Source organism: Scyliorhinus torazame, chromosome 12 (genome assembly GCF_047496885.1).
Source record: "Scyliorhinus torazame isolate Kashiwa2021f chromosome 12, sScyTor2.1, whole genome shotgun sequence".
Classification (NCBI taxonomy): Eukaryota; Metazoa; Chordata; class Chondrichthyes; order Carcharhiniformes; family Scyliorhinidae; genus Scyliorhinus; species Scyliorhinus torazame.
In genome coordinates this window covers 195911245-195930608 of record NC_092718.1, presented here as the reverse complement: position 1 = coordinate 195930608, position 19364 = coordinate 195911245, and the positions used below count along the sequence as shown (strand labels likewise).

General features: G+C 44.4%; 1 protein-coding gene across 5 annotated transcripts in view; it reads left to right on the top strand.

Moving 5' to 3' along the window:
- The window catches only part of crybb1l3 (crystallin, beta B1, like 3), a 117449-nt gene extending 98580 nt beyond the window's left edge, over nucleotides 1-18869 (top strand). For 3 of the 5 annotated variants that reach the window (XM_072469605.1, XM_072469603.1, XM_072469604.1), the window contains 5 exons: nucleotides 4379-4455; nucleotides 5529-5647; nucleotides 15528-15660; nucleotides 16761-16903; nucleotides 18182-18869. In XM_072469605.1, the coding sequence (XP_072325706.1) occupies nucleotides 4379-4455; nucleotides 5529-5647; nucleotides 15528-15660; nucleotides 16761-16903; nucleotides 18182-18350 (641 nt within the window). In that variant the 3' untranslated portion in view covers nucleotides 18351-18869. Of the gene's footprint in view, nucleotides 1-4130; nucleotides 4188-4378; nucleotides 4456-5528; nucleotides 5648-15527; nucleotides 15661-16760; nucleotides 16904-18181 lie in introns of those variants that run through there. The other 2 variants (XM_072469606.1, XM_072469607.1) reach the window with 2 other exon arrangements.
- Nucleotides 18870-19364: the final 495 nt, after the last annotated feature.

Sequence of the window (19364 nt, the reverse complement as noted above, 5' to 3'; positions counted from 1 at the left end):
GAAAGGCTGCAGAGCTGAGCAGAGCTAATCCACCATAATCATAGCGGATGTCATTTGTGACTTTGGGTTATTTCAGGGCAGTTAGGGGGTGAACGTCTTATTGGAGAGATACAAACATGGAGTTGGCAGAAAAAAGGCATATATTTGGGAGGAGACACATGTTTAAGGCCTTCAGCGAGGAAAGCAAAGTTTGAGATGGGGCATCAAAGCAGGAAGTGCTGGAAATTCCAGCAGGCAGGACAGCATATGTGGAGAGAGAAACATTAACGGAGTTAACATTTTGAGTCCGTATGAGAAGAGGAATATTGGACGCGAAACTTTAACTCTGTTTCTTTCTCCACAGATGCTGTCCGACCTGCTGGGTTTTTACTGCATTCCGGTTTTTATTTCCGATTTCCAGCATCTCCAGAATTTAGCTTTTATTTGAGATGGGGCAGTAGTTTATAACGATAAAGGGGTTGGGGGTGGGTCCTTTGAGGAGGAGGGAGGATGACAATAGTGGCGGGGAACTACCGGAGAAGGAACAATTTAAAATGTGGTCAGCTTTTTAATGGAATCAAGAGCGAAAGATGTGCGTCCTGTGGATAAGTTAAGCTTAGAGGGGGTGTGGTAAACCACTGTGTTCCTATATTAAGGGTTGTACGGTAGAACCTGCACAACAGGTTCACCTAGGCCCCTGCATGCTAGCTCCGCCCAGGAGCCAGGTTATAAATATGCGTGGCCTTCAGCTAGCAGCCATTTTGTCAGCTGCTGTTGGAGGCCACACTTCAGATACTAATAAAGCCTCAGTTTGAATTCAACTTCGTCTCCAGCCAAATTGATCGTGCCTCAGGGGGCATGAGGAAAGAAATCAGAAAAATGATCAAAGCTCAGGCAAGGGCAGGGGAAACCGTGGAGCAGGTTTGATCAAGAGGGGAAGTTATGGTAGAGTGATATGACAGACGCAGTTGAATGGATGGTCTCAGTCTAAGTGATAAAGAAGCAAAAGAACACTCAATTATTATTGGAGATTTGGGAGGAGGAGGCAAAGAAGAGGGTTTAGGGAAACAATTGGTAGTGGAGAAGAGAAGTGGAAGTTATCTTTGTTGTTCAGGGATGAACATTGAGTAATAGATTGCTTTGGCACAGGCGGACAGGCCCTATCCTGACTGCTGTAAGCCAATCAGATCTGACAATGGATGGTTGTATTCGTTTGTACTCCAGGTATGCTTAAATCTCTGCCCCTTGGACTTAAAAGAAGCAGAAATCGGGAAACCATTAAGCTTACAAAGAGAAAGGGGATGAGGGCACGTAGGTAAATGTGAGGAAGTGGTTGATCAACAACTGAAGAACAGGGTTCAAAACACATGGGACATGGCAGATGAATTTGCTCTTGAAACACCACCTGCAAAAAAAAGTAAAGGTGGAGGCGAAAGATTCAAGAAAAGTCGCCGCTGTACAATACTATCTTACATTATAGCTCCTCCATGGTCCAAACAGGGCAAGAACAATTTCTATTGCTTGAGCTCCTCCAATCACAGGTTTCCTCCCTCTCATTCTTGCTGCTACTCCAGAGACAGAATCTATGATTGGAGCAGCGGCAAGGACAGGAGGGAGCGAACCTGTGATTAGGAGCAGTTATTCAGCGTGATCAGCCTGACCCATTCGTCTGTGGAACTTTGACATTATCTGGGATGCTAAGGAGAAGAAATAGAAAGAGATAAAAGAGGGTGGAGGACACATTTGGAAACTCAATAATGATCACGACACCCGGGATTCAAGAATGTCTTCGAGGGCAATTGCGAGCGGAGAGAAGGGGCGGGTTTCTCCGACTCTCTGTGCCGAAATCGCGCTCAGCGCGGGGGCGGAGAATCACCCAAATTACATGTCTCACACGGTGGAATCTTGGCGTTCTAGCTGCGAAGGACGTCCTGGTTGGGGGGGGTGGGGCGGGGGGATCCAACTCCAGGGGGGGCCTCCACAGTGGCCAGGCGCTAACGATCGGCGGACGCACTCATGTGCGTAACGGCAGGGCCGCACCGGCAGCCGGAGCTGCGGGACGCACGCCGGGGCCTTGTGGCTCCCTTGAAGACGGAGAATCACTCCGAACTTTCTAGGAAAAAGTACGGAGTTATTCCCGCTGGTTTTCCGGTGGGCTTGTTGACTGAGTCCCCAGAAGGGAGAATCCCGACCCTTCATCTATTTGATGTTAACTTCTGTGTAATGTGGTGGATGCGAATGCAATGAGATATGAGAAAAAAAGCCCCACCAATTTTGAATTTCTTCCCACAATTAAGTTCCCGTGCTGGGACAGGGTCTGTACAGCACCAGAGGGATAAAATATCTAAACTGATTCCTGTTGGTACTGCGCAAGTTAAAGTGACTACACCGGACCCATGGAGATAGAGCCTATTCATGGTAGTAGATGGATTGATGGTCATCAGTTATCATGAGGTTTCTCAGATGCTCAACCCTCGACCCCATATTTGAGGAGAAAGGATTCATAGATCTTGGGCTGGATTCTGCGTCAGTGGGATGCTCAGTTTTGCCGGAAGCCCGGGGGTTTCCGACGGTGTAGGGCCAGCCCAAATTTGGAAACCCCATTGACAAGCTGGCGTAACGGAGCATCCCGCCGGTGGGGTGAAACAGAAATGAGGTGCGGTGGGGCGGAGAATCCAGCCCCCTCTCTGTCTCAAGGGAGTGGGTCCTGACCTGGGAGACTGAGACATTGTCCGCATCTGTCACCACAATCAGTGTCTGACCTTCTTTGTCTGTAGGCAATTTAAGCTAAACATGTTTATCAGCCTTTTGGCCACACACAAGGCACTTGCAGATCTTCCAGATCTTCCTTACCATCCTAACTGTTCGCTAGCTCGAACCTGGTCAGAGCCACCCTTCATAATAAAAAGGTTTCTGTAGAAGGTTATTACTTTACAGAAGACTGATGTCTTGCCATTAAAGTTAATCTGTACTGTCTGGTCCTACACATTTTGTCTGAATCTCTCTGACAGTCAAAAATGAAAGTTGAAACAAGGTGATGTTGCATGGTTGAAAAATGACTCCAAACTGGTTGCATTTAATAATAATAATCGTTATTATTATTAGGGAGAGCTAACGTTTCGAGTCCAGGTGACCACCATTGACAAAGGATCATCTGGACTCGAAACGTTAGCTCTTTTCTCTCCCTACAGATGCTACCAGACCTGCTGAGATTTTCGAGCATTTTCTCTTTTGGTTTCAGTGTTAACCGCTGTGCTACCATGAACTTTAAAAATAAATTAGACCAGAGATATCCATTTCATAAGTTTCTGCAGCACAAATGGAGAACATTTGGCCCATTGCATCCATGCTAACTCTTCTGAAGGTGTTATCCAATTCTGAAGGAGTTATCCAATTAGTTCTAGCCTTACAACTGTTTTCCCCTTCAAATATTTACCTCATACCTTTGTGAAGGTTTATATTGAACCTTCTTCAAACAACTTGAGGAATACAAGATTTAATAATACATATGTACAGTCTTGGTATTTGTGCTAACCCTAAAAAACGCAACACAAATGCAGAAGTAATGATACTACGTGAGTGCATCACCTATTAACGTAATTAGCGAGAATGAGAAACGGGACTCTTTTTTACGCGTTAAATCGTCCCTCTTGTGTCCATGCCCAAGGAATTCTTAGCCCAGCTCTGACCGTGACGAGGGGTGGGGACAGAGGCTTGATATCATCCCACTTGCACACTTAAAATACAGGCTGCAGATTTTAAATAATTAAGGCATTGCAAGTGCGAACGGTGAAATTTTGTCAGTTTGAACAATACATACTCTCCAAAGCATCAGCTTGTGTTCTTTGCTAAAGATAAAACTTTTTCTGATACTTGCAGCATAAATTAAACAAAGGCTGCACAAAGCCGTCTACCAGGTCAGCTCTTTGTTTTAGGCGCACTTGTGTCTACTGTAGACTGTGCTTTTTGCTGATCTGTGTGGTGTTGCCAAGTGAAACAAAGCAAAGAGCTTGCGTCAGCTTCTCCTGCTTCAGTGCAATGTCGTTTTGTTTTGTTTATCCCTCTATGATCTAACCTGGTTGATAGGGCGGGGGGGGGGGGGGGAAGCACCAAGCAAAATCCACTGGACATATAAATAGGATGAGCTGAGGTTCAAACATCACTTTCCATATTTTCTCTTGTCTGGCAAAAGACTGAGCTGTTTTTAGGTGAGCCATTGGAATACTTTCAAAGTATTAAAAACTTATCAGCTGGGTGCAAAAATGTCATAAAATAGGAAATTTGGCAGTGGGTGGGGGGGGGGGGGGGGGGGCGGTGGGAAACAAGTTCATCAACTATGTATAAAATATATTTCTCAACCAAACCAAATACATTTGTTATATCTTGATTATTATTTTAGCAGTTGCCACAATGTCTCACAGTGGAACTCAGGGTAGCATTGGAAGCCATTCTGCATCAGGTCTTCGCAGTAACAGGGTAGGTGTATTGTTATGCTTTTATTTACATACTATTAATAACCTATTATTCGTGTTGGGGAAGATGAGTGCAAATGAACACTTGCTGTTTAGCAAAAGCTCCTGTTTGTAGAGGCATCTTAAAGTGAGCTAACTTGCGGGAAGTGAATCGAGAATTTGCTGTAGGTATGACCCAGTGTCAGTCAATTTCTTGATCGTGCCGACATGGCATGCACAGTCTGATCTTGCAATTATTTAGCATTATTATGATGAAATATTCTTTGTTGTACTTAACTATTTTGCTTTACTTTGGAAGCATCACAGTATTCATTTGTCCCAAATAATTTTGATGTGGAGATGCTGGCATTGGACTGGGGTGGGCACAGTAAGAAGTCTTACAGCACCAGGTTAAAGTCCAACAGGTTTGTTTCAAATCACTAGCTTTCGCAGCTGAGGAAGGCTTCTTCCTTGAGGAAGAATAAGGCAGCATTCACCTGAGGAAGGAGCTGCGCTCTGGAAGCTAGTGATTCGAAACAAAATAACAAAAATTTTAGCAGACTTCCATTTCCTGTACATGGTATCAAGTTTGAAAAAGGCATCAAGTAAAATATCATGTCTTAAATATTGTTTTCTCTTCCCTCTTATTGAGTTATGTGTTTGGGAAAGAGATCCCAATTCTAAATTTCTCATGTAATCACAAGTGTTCATTCTACGCTGGGGATCTGAGACAGCATGCAGCAGGAGACTATTTCACTATGAAGTACTTTGCAGACAAAAGCATTCTGTCCTTAATGATATCCACAAATGAGCACTTACCAGCAGCAGTCATTGGATAACAACTGGGAGTGGGAATCCTGTCTAATTCCTCCTTGCTTCTTCATCCAAGCACTCAGCTAACTTAGCACATACTGTCGTTTGAATACAAGTGACTCATGACTCCATGCCCCACTAGTTGTCACATACCCATTGAACCATTATGGTTGCTGTACACCTTTTTTGATTTAACGATACAAAATTAGGTTTTAAGCATGTGATTTGCACTCCACCTTCAGTTGTATATTAATTGAGGTACTCTCGTGCCTCTTTTGTTCTTAGATGGTCATCTACGAGTATGAAAACTTCCAAGGTCGCAGAATGGACATCAGTACAGAATGTAGAAACATCTGTGATCGGGGATTCGATAAAGTGGGGTCCATCCGTGTTGAATGTGGACCGTAAGTCTTTCCCATGAGAATCTATTTGTGTCTTTGGAGTTCAGCCGTACATTAACTTTTCTGATGCAGGAGAATTTCTCCCAGCTTTTCCAGGGCCAAACCGTTGTTTGTTTCTAAAAAAATCAATTGCGTCCTAACGACTTGTGATTCAGCCCAGATATAGTGAGCTAATGGTAAGTTAGGATGAGACATATTTCCTTTAGGGTGCATTCATGGTGCTATACATATGGGAATCAACAGCTTCTACAGTTTACAAATTTCCATCCCATGGTAGAAGTGAATGGCAGCAGATGTAACATGTGTCACAGGATTGTAATCCCCAAATAAAAAGTGCACAGCATACTTAACTATCGCAACATATTACATTTTTGAGGATGAGAGGCTTACTTTTTGATTGCACATAAATTAACATAGGTAATACCATCTTTTACAACTGCGTTCTCAGTTCATACTACAGTATGATTGCATATGGAACTGTAGCCTTCTGGTAGCTTACCAAAGTGATTATCCCATTTACCATTAAATGCTAACAGAATATTTGTGCCACAGTAATAACATTTTTATGTGGCAGCACGGTAGCACAGTGGTTAGCACAGTTGCTTCACAGCTCCAGGGTCCCAGGTTCGATTCCCGGCTTGGGTCACTGCCTGTGCGGAGTCTGCACATTCTCCCCATGTCTGCATGGGTTTCCTCCGGGTCCTCTGGTTTCCTCCCACAGTCCAAAGATGTGCAGGCTAGGTGGATTGGCCATCATAAAATTGCCCTCCGTGTCCAAAAAGGTTAGGTGGGGTTACTGGGTTACAGAGATAGGGTGGAGGTGTGGACTTAAGTGGTGTGGTCTTTTCAAGGGCCGGTGCAGACTCGATGAGCTGAATGGCCTCCTTCTGCACTGAAAATTCTATGATTATGCAACTCTGCTTACAAATTGTGGAACAAATCTTAACTACTTTAAATGGTATTCACTCAAACATTGTGAACTTTTAGAATTCGCCACCCCAGTCAATGACACCCCAGCCAAGGCAGTTAGGAAGGCAAATACAATGTTAGCATTCATGTCGAGAGGGCTGGAATACAAGAACAGGGATGTACTTCTGAGGCTATATAACGCTCTGGTCAGACCCCATTTGGAGTATTGTGAGTAGTTTTGGGCCCCGTATCTAAGGAAGGATGTGCTGGCCTTGAAAAGGACCCAGAGGAGGTTCACAAGAATGATACATGGAATGAAGAGCTTGTCGTATGAGGAACGGTTGAAGACTCTGGGTCTGTACTCGTTGGAGTTTAGAAGGATGAGGGGGGATCTTATTGAAACTTACAGGATACTGTGAGGCCTGGATAGAGTGGACATAGAGAGGATGTTTCCACTTGTAGGAAAAACTAGAACCAGAGGACACAATCTCAGACTAAAGGGATGATCCTTTAAAACAGAGATGAGGAGGAATTTCTTCAGCTAGAGGGTGGTGAATCTGTGGAACTCTTTGCCGCAGAAGGCTGTGGAGGCCAAATCACTGAGTGTCTTTAAGACAGAGATAGATAGGTTCTTGATTAATAAGGGGATCAGGGGTTATGGGGAGAAGGCAGGAGAATGGGGATGAGAAAAATATCAGCCATGATTGAATGGCGGAGCAGACCCGATCAGCCGAGTGGCCTAATTCCGCTCCTATGTCTTATGGTCTTATGGACTGATTCCTTAGTGCCCTAAAGGTAATGGCTTCAGAGTGGGAAAGTGGCCCTCATGTAGAAATTCTGTCATGATCTTACTGAATGGTCAAGCAGGCTTGATGGGCCATCTGGCATACTCCTGCTCTTCTTTCTTTCATTCTTACATTCTAGAGATTTAGCAACATTGTAGAATTGATTGTGATCTCATTAAAACAATACCCATCTCAACTGATGACCACCTCTCTGAAACCCTACAATGTCTCTAATTTGTCACACTACTTGTCCGAGTTCCAGTCATGGATGAGCAGAATTTTTTTTCAACTAAACGTTGTAAAGATCAAAGTCAGTGCCTTCAATCCCAACAACAAACCCCTTGTCCCAGCCACTAACTCCACCCATCTCCATGACTATTGTCGGAGGTTGAATAGACATATTGGTGTCATGCCTCCTACTCCTGCCAACAGAGTATAAGGAGGCAGGAGTCTTGTGTATCCCCCACATGGAGTGTAAGGAGGCTGTGAACTGTTTATTCCCTCCCACCTTGACCTCCCCATGGCCCTCCAACCAAGTGCATAATGAGGCTGGTGTCTGTGTTTTCCCATGCCACACCGAGTGGAAGGAGGCTGGGATCTGAGGTCAGATTTGAGGTTGCTATCAGATCAGCCATGATCTTATTCAACATTGGAGCCAACTTGAGGGGCCATATGGCCTGCTTTGGCTCCTTGTTCATATCTGTATATTCTACCAACATAGAAAGACAAGGAAGCCGGGGTCAGCATATCCACCTCCCAACCCTGTGTCATATTTGACTCCTGCTGTATTATCTATGTTCTATGTTCTATGTTCTATACCTTCCCCATTACCAAATCACCTACTTCCACCTCCATATCAACTGTTTCCACCCCTGCCTCTGCTAAACTTCTGCTGAAACCCTCATTCTTGCCTTTGTTTTCTCTAGACGTGCCTATTCCAATGCTTTTCCTGCCAGCCTCCTGTATTCCACGCTCTATAAACCTGAATTCAGTAAAAGCCCTGCTGCCAGTATTCTAATCTGCTTCAAGACACATTTACGCATCACCCCTGAGCTTACTGACCTATATTGAATCCCAGTCTAACGGTGCATCGATTCTAAAACTCTCAATCCCTCCATGTCCTCACCCTCTTCTATTTCTGTGACCTCCTCCATCCCTGAAAACCTTCAAGATCTCTGCTTTCTTTTCGTGCTGGGTTCTTGTGCATCGTCAGTGTTAATCACGCCATCATTGGTGGCCATGCTTTCAGCTGCCCAGCATCTAAACTCTGGTGTTCTCTCTGTATATCTCTCTACCTCTCTCTCCTCTCTCTCGATATCCTTTCCACCCAGCCTTTTTGACTAAGCTTTTGATTATCTGCACCAAATCTCCAAATTTCCTGATCTGATTCAAATTTTGTTTGCTCATGTTCCTATGAAGCACCTTGGGTCATTTTACTAAGGTGAAGGTGCTATAGAAATTCAGGTTGTTGATATAAAGTTGAATGCAGAACAAAAATCATCACATGAAATAAGGAAGATATTCAAATTTGAATTTATAAATTAAAAAATTAATCCATAGATAAAAAAAGTATACCATGCTTGCTTTATTAGATGCCATTATATCTGCTATAGTATTAAAGGTCTTTAAATGTAGGGTTAACATGGGCCTGAATACAGTACTACCCACACAGTGATGTAAGAGAGCACATGGTCCACACGCTGGGCCAGTTGAGTGTCGGACAAAGCAGTGTGTACCAGCAAGCATGGAGACAGCTTTCAGCTTGTACACTTTACCATATATTTTTTAATTGTTCTAAGAGTCGATAAAGACTTAGTTATCCAACATATGACTCCATAGACTTCTTCAATTCTACTGAGTTATAACCAGCACCCTGCAATATGATGGCAGCTTATGTAAAAACCTCAAACCTTTCAGAAAACAGAGAAAAATGCAAAGTGCAGGAAGATGAGAAAAAATTTAGTAAAGCAGTCTGATCTGACAAGATGCTCTAGAAGCACAGGTGCAGAGGATAAATCGCCAAGAAAATACTCCAAAGAAAGGCTTGGAAGCTGAAGGAAGAGATTTAAAATTCCTTGCTGTAGCAGAAGACTTCATGGTATCTCCTTTACAAGTCTACCTTTAAATCCCAGAACACAGACTCACTAGACCTAGCAAAAGCGTGTGAAGTCGTTTAAAATTCCAGGCTACAGCAAGTCCTGAGAAATCTTAAAATATTTTCGAGTCAGAAGTGCGATTTCAAAAAAGCTGTTGATAAAAACCTAATCTCTGCGCCAATGCCTTAACATGTGGTTTTCCAGCCCACTCTGAAAACATTTATTAAAAAATAAGTTAATACTCCAGGAGAATCATAACTTTTCAAACCCAACTAAAGGCAAGCAAAACTCATGATTTGACAAATTCATGACTTTAAACAAACGCTAAGCAACATAAATGTGCAGGCAACCATTCCAGGCAGCCATTGTTGAGAATGCTTTTTATTCAAACTGACAGCGATCACCATAATAGCAGAGCCCACCAAGACAGGCCAGCGGGGATATCTCTTTGTCTCCAAGCAATGCCATTTTTAAATTCAGAAATCTCTTAAAGCAAAATCTACACCAGAATTCGTCTCACCCACAACATTTGGAATTGTCCAAGAGCCACATCTGATGAGAAATTTGGGGTCCTTGAGAAGAGAACTTTTAAACTACCGCATCAGGTTTTAAGTAGAAAAAAATCAGCAAAAGTCCAGATTAATACCTTTTCATACTGGATTGGTGAACTTGGGGAAGAAGTAATCCTAATTCAGGACATCAATAAATCCTCAACCAGCTTTGATGAAATATTAAAAGCCCTTGATGATTATTTTAGTCTTCAAGTTATGGAATGCACAGAGCTTTAAAAAAAGAAGAATATAAAACTTCCCAGTCAAGCAGTTACCAGAGCAAACTACACAATGGCACCTTATAGGCCAAGAGCTTTCAAAAATCCGCAAAATATATATTTTTGTGAAGCCCGACGCATTACCCGAACTTCAGCAGCAAGTGACAGTTCAGCTGACTGCAAATGAAGGAAAGTGAAGTCCAAAATACAAAAACCCTGCAAAAGGAAAATGAAATAAGGTTGGAAAATGTTTGCATCAAAGTTGAATTGGAAGGTGTCAAACACCAAATGCAGTCTGAGTACATACCTTTGAAAATGCACAATAAACTAAAGTCTTCAATGAACCACACTGTTTGAGATCAGGGGCGAGATTCTACGACCCCCCGCCGGGTCGGAGAATCGCCGGGGACTGGCGTGAATCCCGCCCCCGCCGGTTGCCGAATTCTCAACCACCGGATATTTGGCGGGGGCGGGAATCCCGCCGCGCCGGTTGGCGGGCCCCCCCCCCCCCCCCCCCCCCCCCCCCCCCCGCGATTCTCTGTGCGGACTGTCTGTGTGGAGTCTGCACATCCTCCCCGTGTGTGCGTGGGTTTCCTCCGAGTGCTCCGGTTTCCTCCCACAGTCCAAAGTTGTGCAGGTTAGGTGGATTGGCCATGATAAATCGCCCTTAGTGTCCAAAATTGCCCTTAGTGTTGGGTGGGATTTATGGGTTATGGGGATAGGGTGGAGGTGTTGACCTTGGGTAGGGTGCTCTTTCCAAGAGCCGGTGCAGACTCGATGGGCCGAATGGCCTCCTTCTGCACTGTAAATTCTATGATATTCTCTGGCCCCGATGGGCCGAAGTCCCGCCGCTAAAATGCCTGTCCCGCCAGCGTAGATTAAACCACCTACCTTACCGGCGGGACAAGGCGGCGCGGACGGGCTCCGGGGTCCTGGGGGGGGGCACGGGGTGATCTGGCCCCAGGGGGTGCCCCCACGGTGGCCTGGCCCGCGATCGGGGCCCACCGATCCGCGGGCGGGCCTGTGCCGTGGGGGCACTCTTTTCCTTCCGCCTTCGCCACGGTCTCCACCATGGCGGAGGCGGAAGAGACTCCCTCCACTGCGCATGCGCGGGAATGACGTCAGCGGCCGCTGACGCTCCCGTGCATGCGCCGCCCGGAGATGTCATTTCCGCGCCAGCTGGCGGGGCACCAAAGGCCTTTTCCGTCAGCTGGCGGGGCGGAAATTCGTCCGGCGCCGGCCTAGCCCCTTAAGGTTGGGGCTCGGCCCCCCAAGATGCGGAGCATTACGCACCTTTGGGGCGACGCGATGCCCGACTGATTTCCGCCATTTTGGGCGCCAGTCGGCGGACATCGCGCCCTTTCCGGAGAATTTCGCCCCAGAACAAAATAAATTCTGAGGTTGTCACAAAGGTACCGGAGCAGTAACAAATCTGAATTCCATTGTTTGAAGTCAAAGCGGCAGGCCGGAAAACCAAACCAGACACAACAGCGGGCAGAAACTGCACTCAACGAAGCCCTGATAAACTCTTTGAAGAACCAATAAGCGCCCTTGGGAAAACACGAGTAATTAAAACAGAAGTTGAATACTACTTCAGAAAAGGCTGCATTAGGACAACCAGTAGTGGCAAAGCAATGCACTGAAGTACAGAGTGAGAAAGCAAGGACTCAACAGGGCAACAAATAATTGAAAGAACAGCTAACTGCTTGTAAATGAAATTCAAAACAGGACATAAACTTCAGCAGCATGAATGAATAAAAGGTACATTGAATAGCAGAATGGAGTAACAGTGGAACAAACTGGATGCGACTGTTAAATTACAAGAAAACTCAAGACCAGGTAATTGCGCTTTGTAAAGTAAAAGAAAACCTTCCAAAGGACCTTCAGATGATACTAGGATCCCTCGGGTCAGAGATTATTCCTCTGGAAAATTAGGAAACAAAGTGAATTTAATGTCACTCTGAAGGAAGTGACAAACCAGTTGGCAGAGAAGACTCCGGAATATTTTATATTCCAGGAGGAAGCCAATAGGTATGAGATAGAGACTGCCGTGGTAAAGAAAATGGAAGGAAACATGGAAAAACATTACATTTCCAAAAAGATGTATGAAGAAATGGAAACCAAGAACCTGAAATCGCAAAAGAAAGTGTAACTTTCAGCGTAGAGGACCGACATGCATGTACGCAGAGGGCAGCACGGTGGTGCATTGGTTAGCACTGCTGCCTCACGGCGCCTAGGTCCCAGGTTCGATCCCGGCTCTGGGTCATTGTCCGTGTGGAGTTTGCACATTCTCCCCATGTTTGCGTGGGTTTCGCCCCACAACCCAAAGATGTGCAGGGTAAGTGGATTGGCCACACTAAATTGGCACTTAATTGGAAAAAAAGTAATTGGGTACACAAAAAATGTCCATGTACACAGCATCCATGTACACAGGATGGGCTTGTAAGGAAAAACGATATCTGAAAAACTGAGAGCACTGAATGTCACTCAAAGGAAGTAGAACACTTGAAAGAGGACTGAAAACGTATAAATGGCAAACTTGTAGAAGCACATCCATTAAAGATAGATTTTCAATTAGAACTTGATGAACCTCCAGCTTCAGAAGTCTAGAATAAGCATCATTCAAAATGCCTGGAACAGGAGAAAGAATTTCTGATGCACCACAACAATTGCTTGAAAGCAGAATTAACAACCAAAACTGATAACATTCTTGAACTTTGGTCCAATCTGAACAACATAAAGGTGGAGATACACAACATGGAAGAGCAAAGCCAGACAAAGCAGATCAGATACATTTTATGAAACGGATTGACAATCTAACGAGTGAATTGAAAGAGTCCAAAGAGCATTCAGTGACCAAGATACCAAACCGCACTGAATGCCCAGATGAAATTATCAAACTTAGTTCCACAAATAACTTTGAGACAAAAGATAACTCAACTCCGCAGAGTAGTTGTCAAGATGAATGAAACGTTTAAAAGCTCAAAAAACAACTGGAAAAGAAACAAAGGATAAAATTGTGAAACAAGTGGGAACAAGGATTCAATTTTTGAAATGTTAGCTTCCACATCTGTCACGATGATCCAGATGAGGGAAGAAGTGAAGGAAACAACAAGGAGACAAATACACTGCTCGTCCAACCTGAAAGAAACGAGTTAGGGTATCAACCACCGACCAGCGCAACAGGCAAACTGACCAAGTGCCGTTCAGCATGAAACAATGGAAACAAAGGATGGAAACATACCCAAATGCCAGAACCATCTCCAAATCTACAGGAATAACCAGTAGCGACAAAGCCCATCACTCCACTGACAGAAGTGTAAATGTGACATGGAATGATCATAAGGTCTTCAGACCCCCTGAACTTTTGAATACAAGGACTTGACAGAAGGGTAATGTAGTAATGAGGTGTAGTATAAGGTTGTGTCACATATAGTATTAATCTGGGACTGGATACAGTAAAGCCCTCACAGTGGTGTAAGAGAGCACATGATCTGCACCCAGGATTAGTCGAATGCTGGACTGAGCCATGCATGCCAACAAGCATGAAGACAGCTCCTAGCTTGTACCCTTTTCTCTTTATTTGTAAATAGTTCTAAGAGTCAATAAATACAGTTAACCTACATATGACTACAAAGACTTCTTCAGACCTACTGAATGATAACCAACACCCTACAACAGAACTATACATTTTGTCCAGGACAGGTGGGTTGGCCACATTAAATTGCCCCATAATTGGAAAAGAAGAATTGGGTACTCTAAATTTATTTAAAAATAAGAAAATGGAGCACTTCAGAATCAGAATTTTGAATTATTTCCTAGATCTAGGTCATGATCTACCTGAATGGTAACAGAATCCTGTCATGTGTGTGATTAGCCAGGTGTTTCCCAACGCTCGGAGTGCCGAGAAACACCACCCTCTTGACCATCCATTCAGGTAGTTGGGGGCCTCAGCGGGAAACACGTAGCTGAAGCTGCGCTTAGTCCTGTTTTCTGCACTGAGGACATCTGCTTGCCAAAATTCCTCAATGTAGGATGAGTGGCGTCCCGATCTCTCGATCCCCCGACGTGACCCCCGAAGCCCACCACCAAAGCCTCAACTCATCTATAAGGGAGGGGGGGTCCTCAAGCCCCTCCGCAACCCTCTCTCATTGGGTTGCCTGGGCCTAATCCGCTGTGCAGGAAAAATGCCAGTTTGGCACGTTGGCAGTGCCAGCCTGGTACCCAGGTGGCAGTGCCAGGGTGCCAGGCTGGCACTGCCAGGGTTCCAGACTGACAGTGCCACAGTGCCCAGCTGGCACCAGTAGCGCCAGCATGCGATTCTGCCCAGAGTTCAAGGCGGAGGCCCACTGCATCATGACCATCTCCCAGGGTAAGACCTACTCGTCCCAGGTACAGAGAGGAGGCATCAAGCTGTACCTCGAACTCCATGATCTGGTCCATCCAGCGCCTGGGGGGAGTGGGGGGGGGGGAAGAGTGACCCCCCTTCCCTGACCTCCCCCAATCTCCTGGGAGACCCCCATGAGTGCCATTCTGTCTGGTCCCCGTTTGTGGAGACCAGCACTGAACGGCCCTCGTCGTGGGCAGCACGGTAGCATTGTGGATAGCACAATTGCTTCACAGCTCCAGGGTCCCAGGTTCGATTCCGGCTTGGGTCACTGTCTGTGCGGAGTCTGCACATCCTCCCCGTGTGTGCGTGGGTTTCGTCCGGGTGCTCCGGTTTCCTCCCATAGTCCAAAGATGTGCAGGTTAGGTGGCTTGGCCATGATGAATTGCCCTTAGTGTCCAAAATTACCCTTAGTGTTGGGTGAGGTTACTGGGTTATGGGGCTAGGGTGGAGGTGTTGACCTTGGGTAGGGTGCTCTTTCCAAGAGCTGGTGTAGACTCGATGGGCCGAACGGCCTCCTTCTGCACTATAAGTTCTATGAAAAGATCTCTAAGGCGAAGGGGTCAGATTCCACGCCTTGGGTTGATCATGGGAAAGCATATCAGAGTGAGATTAGAGTATCTTAGAGGCATGGCAAAATGGTTAGAGGAATCTACCGGCATCTGCTGGCTGTGTCGCGCTGCCTTTCGGGTGCAACGCGACCAGTAGATCTCGCCCCTAATATTTTTGCATTTCAAACTTGTTTTAAAATGTCATTATTCAGTCTGCTGTGCTGTCAATGATCAATGACAAGTCGCATATTTCTAATTTTTCCATGTAAAACCTTTAACATGCAAAATATTTTACAAAGCATTTGGTTTTTAAGGCATTAGGTTAGTTTTATTTTGTTATGAAGAGACATTGTTTTATTGCATTGACCTTCTATTCCCATTTTCAGATGGGTGGGCTATGAACAGCAGAACTTCTGTGGTGAGATGTTCATGTTGGAGAAGGGAGAATATCCTCGTTGGGATTCCTGGTCCAATAGCTATCGCACTGACTGCATGATGTCTTTCAGACCTGTCAGAATGGTAAGAAGAGATTTACTGCTTGATTTTCTATTATATTTCTGCAATTAATTCCATTAAAAAGGCGAGAACTGATCCCCTTTCATGGGCATAGCTATCCTCAATCCATGACCCTTGGCACTGGCACCCTAGCCAATGTCTGGGTGAACCAAACTCAAACGCGTATGAATGCAATGGCCCATCAGCAATTTGGCCAAAATGACCATTGTTGTGGCTTAAGGCGGTGTCTGGTAGCAAATAAGGAATTGCGCCAGACGAGTCTCCCAGGACCCTGAGGCCTGCTTTCTCATTCTGCTTTTGAACGTCCAGTATTCCGTGTGTGCTACAAGATTGCTGCAGTCTATCGATGGTGGCTTGAGCTGTCGTACTTATATTTTATGGACCTCCATCCACTTTGAGCCGATGTGTACGACGATGAGGGACATTGCTCCCTGGAACAGTCCCATAAAATCTATGTGGAGGTGGATCTAAGGGCAGCCTGGCCAATCCCACCTTGTCGCCAGTGTAGAATCCACTAAAGTAGCGCGCATTGACCAAGCAGGTAGAAAACGAAGGTTAGGTTTATTTACGATATACAAGATCTCCACTCATCGAAGGGTCTCCCTCCATGACCTGCACACGGTGGGAGGGTTTTATACTAATGATCAAATCCTGTTAAGGGGAAGCCCCACCCCCTTGTCACCAGGAAGCTTGTATTCAGTGGAGGTCATGGGGAATCTGATAGTCCTGGTGCAGTCCACGAGGGTTATAACACAAGTGAAGGGAGAAATATATAAGTAAAAAACAGAATCATGTTAATGGAGGAATTTAACTGCTACCACATAAACTGACAGGAAGAGGGAGTGAAAGGACAGAAGAGATACTCGGTATACAAGATTTTTCACTCAGTAATGTCGGAAACCCAACAAGGGAGAAAGCAATGCTTATGATGGGTAATGAACCCAAACTGGAAGAGGTGTATGCATGAGAGAACAACTTGGGATTTATGATCACAATGCAAGGTTTAAGATCTACTTTAAATGAAGCCAGAAAACAGAAACTGCCCGTTTTTGGTAAATAATGCAATGAAATCACTTAGAATTCTTAAAACTGCAAAATTATAGGATGGCCAGGACCACAAAATATGTCTTCATGAATGTGCCAACTTTGATGGAAGAAAAATGGAGATCTGTGACGAGGACATTCCCAGCCTTTGGGCCTATGGTTTCCAAGACAGAGTTGCTAGTATTAAAGTCATTGGTGGAACGTGAGTAACAATCCTTTCCTCATTTTTAAAAATTGGATCATCTGTCTGGAAAATTTGGGGGAAAAAACTGAAAGTATCTTTGGTATCACAAATAAATCATTAGTTTTATGGCATACAAGAAGAATAGGTCAGAACACTGCCAAAAGGAAAAGAGGAAGATGCAAAACAGGAGATGGGAAAGATGTGGGAAGGAAACAAAGGCAGGGCCAAGGAGATTGTTTTTAAAGGGAGGGAAAGAAATTGCGAGGCAAGTTGGATTTAGCTCAAGGCTTCAGTAGAGCAGCCATACAGAGAGGCTGAAAGATCTGCCTTTGCTGATTGCGTGAAGGGACTTGTAGATAAGGAGCAATCCTGAGGGAAGACTGTGAACTGGGGCATATATATGAGTCATCAGGTGGGAGTAAGACCTTGAGGAATTCAGAACGAATGAAGGATCTTGAAGGAAAGAGGTGACAGGGTGCACAACCTGCAGGACTGTCGCAGCTGAAGGGTGTCATGGCAAGTGGAGGATGAACTCTTGAGAAATAATGCTTTTATTAATACAATGAAACAGTTCAATTCCAACATTTAAAAAAATACATACTTTATCAGAACAGATTTACCTGGTTTTGATGATCATTTTAAAGGGACCATGAAATAATAGTTTAAACAGGAAACAAAATATTTAGAACGGGTCTTTGTACATTTTGTAATAGGCCACAAGTACACAATTCATGAAAGATCATCTTTTTTCTTTCAGAATGCATTCACTCTATTTGGGTAAAAAGTAGTAACTTTTACCTGTTTATTGTTTGAATGAACATGACTTTGTTCCAATTTTCCTGTTGTTTCTCCACTCTCACATTGTTCCCCTCTAGCTTTGAGCGTTAGTCTACAAGATTATGAGTGGCATGGACAAAGTGGATAGTCAGATACTCTTTCCTAGGGTAGGAGAGTCGAGAACGAGGGGACATCGGTTTAAAGTGCGCGGAGAAAGCTTTAGAACAGATGTGCAAGGCAAGTTTTTTTACACAGAGGGTGGTAAATATATTGAACGCGCTGCCTGGCGAGGTGGTGGGAGCAGATACGATAGCGGCATTTAAGGGGCATCTAGACAAATATATGAATAGGGTGGGAATGGAAGGATACGGACTCCGTAAGTGCATACCGTTTTGGTTTAGGCAGGCACCATGGTCGGCGAATGCTTGGAGGGCCGAAGGACCTGTTCCTGTGCTGTATTGTTCTTTGTTCATTCATTGAAGACTATAATCCATTATTCTGTTCTTTTGCACTTTATAGATGGGTTGGCTATGAATATCCAGGCTACAGAGGATATCAATATGTGCTAGAGTGTGGATCATACAAACACTGGAATGAATGGGGTGCCCAACAACCTTTGATTCAGTCCATGCGCCGAGTGAAGGACCAGCAATGGTACAAAAGGGGATGCTTTGAGTTTATAAACTAAAATAAATCATGCGTTTAGACAGCCAAGGGAATAATTTTATTGTTCTCATATCAGGCCCACAGAAATGAAGAATCACCCTCCCAGTAAGAAGTACTGTTATATATTATTCCCCATTTTTAAATTATCATGTCATTTTAAAGCCCCCATGGCATTATTCTCTTTTGCTGACAACAAATTTCAATTACTCTTGAAGAGTCATTAAAAAACAATGACATCTAGGTTTTAGTCCAGCGTATGTTTCTCAGCTCTCTGCCTTCAGAGAGCATTCATATTTTTTTGTGGCCCTGAATATGATTTTGGGAAAACGGGGAACGGATGACCTCCTGCAGTGTGGAAAACTCTCTGCTGTGTCTTACTCAGGGATGCAGACATCTTCAGCAAACCTCACATGCACACCACAGCATTCAGTTTTTGTCTCTTTTTCATTTCCATTCATTTCAATATTTGTAACTCATGTCATTCCTTTTATCAATAAAAGTAATCTCTGCTGTCTTACAGAGATAATAAAATTGAAACATACTTGTTGCCGCTCAGGAGTCTCAATGAAACTTACCTGTAAGTTGTCAGTCTACAGAAACTTGCATTTCAACGTGTTTATTTTAAAACAAAACATTCAAATTTAGTTACTTGTAAATTCCACGACTGACCCACACCAACCAATTCAAAGAAACATTGGTGTAGCGTTTGGGCTTTAACGTCTGATTGTTAAGCATCACTTGGAAGAGTGCAGGAAGGAAGATCTGGCAATGGATTGTTCACAGAACATGCCCCATTTTCTTTCCATTCTTTGCAAGTAGAAGGAAATTCAGGACTGCTCATTTTGCTGCCTGAGATCCAACCCATCAGTACAATTTTGACGTACACATTTCAGGGCAGTTCCAACTGGACTCTTACGATTGACTCTTTGATGAACATAATGTGGCCAATCCGCTTCAAGGACCTCCGTCCCACTGCAAAAGTGGAGATATCAAGAATCATATAGAGTGGATGCTTCCTCTTGCAGGGAAAAACATA